The sequence below is a fragment of the Acyrthosiphon pisum genome, chromosome X (genome assembly GCF_005508785.2).
Source record: "Acyrthosiphon pisum isolate AL4f chromosome X, pea_aphid_22Mar2018_4r6ur, whole genome shotgun sequence".
Lineage (NCBI taxonomy): Eukaryota > Metazoa > Arthropoda > Insecta > Hemiptera > Aphididae > Acyrthosiphon > Acyrthosiphon pisum.
Genome location: NC_042493.1, coordinates 129090029 through 129094112, shown reverse-complemented (window position 1 = coordinate 129094112; position 4084 = coordinate 129090029). Strand labels below are relative to the sequence as shown.

The window sequence follows — 4084 nt, the reverse complement described above, 5'->3', positions numbered from 1 at the left end:
CTTCTTCATCCAAAGTCTTTTCTAATAATTCGTAATTGTCATCAATTTTTCTTTGGATGTAAGTTTCATCTGAACGGGAAGCCATTTTATTTTGAAACTGTAAATATTAATATTTATCTATCAATCAATATATTGAATAAAATAAAAAAAATCGAGTCATAAAAATTATAAGCGATACAATATTATTTTTCCTTTATATTATATTATATCTAACTCATATTATTTGTCAAGTTTTCACAACACAGTTAAAATATTAATAAAAAATATTGAAGATATAGATATGTACAAGCATATACGTTTGAAAAAAAAATAAAAAAAACTATATGCTTGTATTATCTATAAGTTCAACATTATTTACATCTTTTACATCATAGAATTCAATGTTTATAATATAATCTCATGGTTTACATAAACATAATAAGTTTTAATAGTTCTCAATACATTTTCTTTTTACAAAATATAATACATTCTTAGTTATTTATACAACATATTTGTAATAATTAAAATATAATATCTAATAAGAATTATATTAACAGTTTTCTTGCATGTATAAAGCGATAATAATTATAATAATAATAATAACCAATTATAATGATAGTTGTATATAATAACATTAAAAGCCTTTACATATAATAGGGATACATAAACATGGTTTTGATTAAGAAAAAAATAAAAATAAAATTTATTAATTTTATTATTTTTTTTTTTTCTTAATCAAAATAATCGTTACGATTTTAATATTTACTTTTATCTTTCAACATCGTTTTTTAAAATATATATTAAATAACAATATAATTAATGTTTTACAGTGTATACATTTAAAATAATTTTAATAGTTATACATTTATAGTATATAAATATAAAATGAGAAATTATCTATCAAACATCTTAGACAATTGTTTTATTGTTAGTTTTTTATTTATGAGATATATTTCTCATTCTATCTAAAACAAAAAATTCTGAATATGTTACGGGTACAGGTACGGAGTCAATACTAGTAGGGAACGGATTACTTTGTAAATCAACACCTTTAGTTAAGAACCGTCCACATAATATACATCGTGTATAATAACAATAATCTTTAAACGCTTGTATATCTTTAAATCGAACAAACTGGTATAAAGGATTGTAAGTTCGAAACGTATTACCACTAGATCTTTCATGATGATAACATGCACTGCTACAATACTTTTGGTCCCCAACATTTTGTATACACAGTTCAACTAATGTATAATTTCCAAGTGGATCGGTTAAAATATTTAATACATGGTCCTTTACCATAAATGGATAATAATCTCCTACTAACATAAAGGTGATTTCAGGGTTAAAACGATAATATTCTAAAGATTCTAGAACACTGTTGATTGTTCTATTTCGTATATTGTTTGAATCGATTGAAAACATATTGTAATTTATAAAAAAATTCAACCCGTAAAAAAAAAAATAAAACAACATTAAATTAGATTTATAACTATTTTATGATAGCATAACTAATGTTCAACAATAAAATTTCTATTTTAATTGAATATTGTACACGTATTCGTTTGATTCGTTCCATATGTAACGTACGCATACCTACTTATAATAATTTTTTTATAAAAATAATAGATATACTAATGATATTATATACTTACATTGTTAATTTGTGCAGTTGAAATATTTGAAAAAAATTGAACTTTTTTTCCGTGTATGTTTGTGTTGAGCGTTGTGAGACAATATGATATATTATAAGTTTGTGAGACTGTCAATACAATGTTTAAGATGAAAATGTTAACTCCCTGATAATATGAGTACTGTTATATAGACGTTTCGTTGAAGTGGTTATTAGTTTTTATAATAATTTATATAATACACATTATATAATATCCGCTTCGACTAAACGTCTATATTGCAGTGTTATCAATGTTTTTTTTTGTTTTTTTTTTATTAATCATTAAAGACTGCGGCAGCTCTGTTCATTAACGTAACAGTGATTTAAATTATTATTACTTCCTAAAAAATTATATTATCAATGTAAGGTTAATGGTTATTAGTTTTTATAATAATATATATAATATCAGCTTCGACGAAACGTTTATATAACATATGTCAATATTATCAAAGACTGCGATCAGAGTTTTATAATGCTCAATTTCAAGAATTAATAAAAAAAAAAATAATAAAAAAACTATATCCGTATCTTGTTATTGCAGACGCTGTCCACTACTATTACTATTTATATTATTATTATTACTATTGGTCTTAATATAATATAAATTGATTAGAAAATACAAATATCAAGTCACTTTTAGAGGTAGAACTTAAATCCACTCAACGTATTTTAGCTACAAATTATCTACTGTTAAAGATATATTTTTAAAAAATGTCATTTTCTAATACGAACATTAGTGATTACGAAGAATCAATGACTGAAAGCGATGTAAGTACAAAATTAATATTAATTTATATTTATATATTTTAAATTTATATTTTTTATAATATAATATATTTAATAGTTATATTTGAAATAATACTGTATTACACTGGTTCAGTATTATACCCATTGAATACGATGTATATATTTTTACTAGATTTTCAGTAACCAAATTGTATATAATTTCAGAACAATTATAACGAGGTAAAACCGGAGACCACAAAAAAACAAAATAAAACAAAAAGAGATGTGAAATTGAAAAAAAATATGTGCAAAACAAAAGTTAAAAAAGTATGTAGAAAAAATAAAAAATTAAAAAATTTACAGTATAATAAAAATTATTAGTATAATAAAAATTAAATAAAATTACAATTTTTATTATTATTATTAATACCTATAATTTTTTTTTTTTAGAATATTTCATATCTGGATAGAATTGGTCCTTTAATTAAAGATGTGAAAGTAAATAATGAACTTATTAATTCGATCATGGTGAAACAAAGTGATGAAATAGTAAACATAAAATTACCATTTGATAACGAAGTATGTAGTGATTACTGGACAATAAATCACTATAAAATAAAAAATATTCAAAATCTTATTGCTACAGACCGGTAATATATTTTATATAATTATATGATTCTTAGAATTTACATGAATACAACTTACAATGACTAACTCCTAAAAAAAAAAAAAAAAAATTTATTTAAAAAATATATATATTTATATAAAAAATAATTTAAGAAATTCATCGGTTGATGTATGTAATAGTTAAAAGGTTCTTATAATATATTAATGTACCTGTCTGTATATATATTTGTAATGTAAAATACTTATCATTTTAATGATGTTATAGATGGAAAGAAGCTGAGTGCAGTGTAAAAGTATCGATAACTGATTTAGCAAAGGATCAAGGGCTCGCAAACGATTTATCCAACATCATACAAACAATATTTACACGGTTCATGTCTGATCCAAACAAGAAAATAGGATGTATTAAAAAATCAAAATCATAATAAATCTGTTTGTAATGACTGTTGAAAATTAAAATAAAAAACCAATATATTAACTAATCGTACATTTATTTTTAAAAGTGATACAAAAGTAGTGTATATGATTTAGTGTCATGATGTGTAAAAATAAATTACAGGTTAATAGCTGATGTACCTAATTCTAACTCTTGTAATATCATATTTGATAATGAGTTATAATGATATTGTAATAATTCATACATAAAAGAAATATCATTAGTTTCTATATTAGTATAACTTAAGTTATAATTCTGAATATATGAGTTTGTAAATTCATTCCGTCGACAAGAAGAGGGTAACCCGTTAATATCTGCCATAATTAATGCATATGCTGTGTCAAAAGTCTTCTGGTAACATGGTAATTTTTTCTGCTTCTCGATTATATAGAGATCGATACAAGCGCCAAGCTGATTCAGCCTTTGCAAATCGACATGTGATAAAGTTATATAATTTTCATTAGAATATAATATGATTGAAGACTGTTTCACATTAACGGAATAGCTTAAGTTATCAGTTATTCTTACACGTTTACATCGGGTTTCGTAGATTATCAATAATTGCTTTATAATTATTTTCACACATTAATGATTGCCATTGGTCTAGATCGAGGCTTAACTCTTTTTAGTAATCATACATTTTA

General features: G+C 22.8%; 1 protein-coding gene, 1 long non-coding RNA gene and 1 other non-coding gene across 3 annotated transcripts; 1 reads left to right on the top strand and 2 right to left on the bottom strand.

Moving 5' to 3' along the window:
• On the bottom strand, positions 1-1881 carry LOC115035131. The gene is made up of 2 exons (XR_003840280.1): positions 1635-1881; positions 1-97 (listed from the first exon to the last, which is right to left on the bottom strand). It is a non-coding gene; the product is annotated as an uncharacterized LOC115035131 (long non-coding RNA).
• Positions 271-342, bottom strand: Mir3046 (microRNA mir-3046). Its single transcript, NR_040223.1, has one exon. It is a non-coding gene; the product is annotated as a microRNA mir-3046 (primary transcript).
• Positions 1882-2019: 138 nt separating the features above from the next.
• On the top strand, positions 2020-3482 carry LOC100571857. The gene is made up of 4 exons (XM_003240119.4): positions 2020-2419; positions 2603-2704; positions 2828-3027; positions 3270-3482. The coding sequence occupies exons 1-4, from the start codon at positions 2363-2365 to the stop codon at positions 3427-3429; spliced, it is 519 nt and encodes a 172-aa protein (XP_003240167.1). The 5' UTR covers positions 2020-2362; the 3' UTR covers positions 3430-3482.
• The last annotated feature ends 602 nt before the right edge of the window (positions 3483-4084 follow it).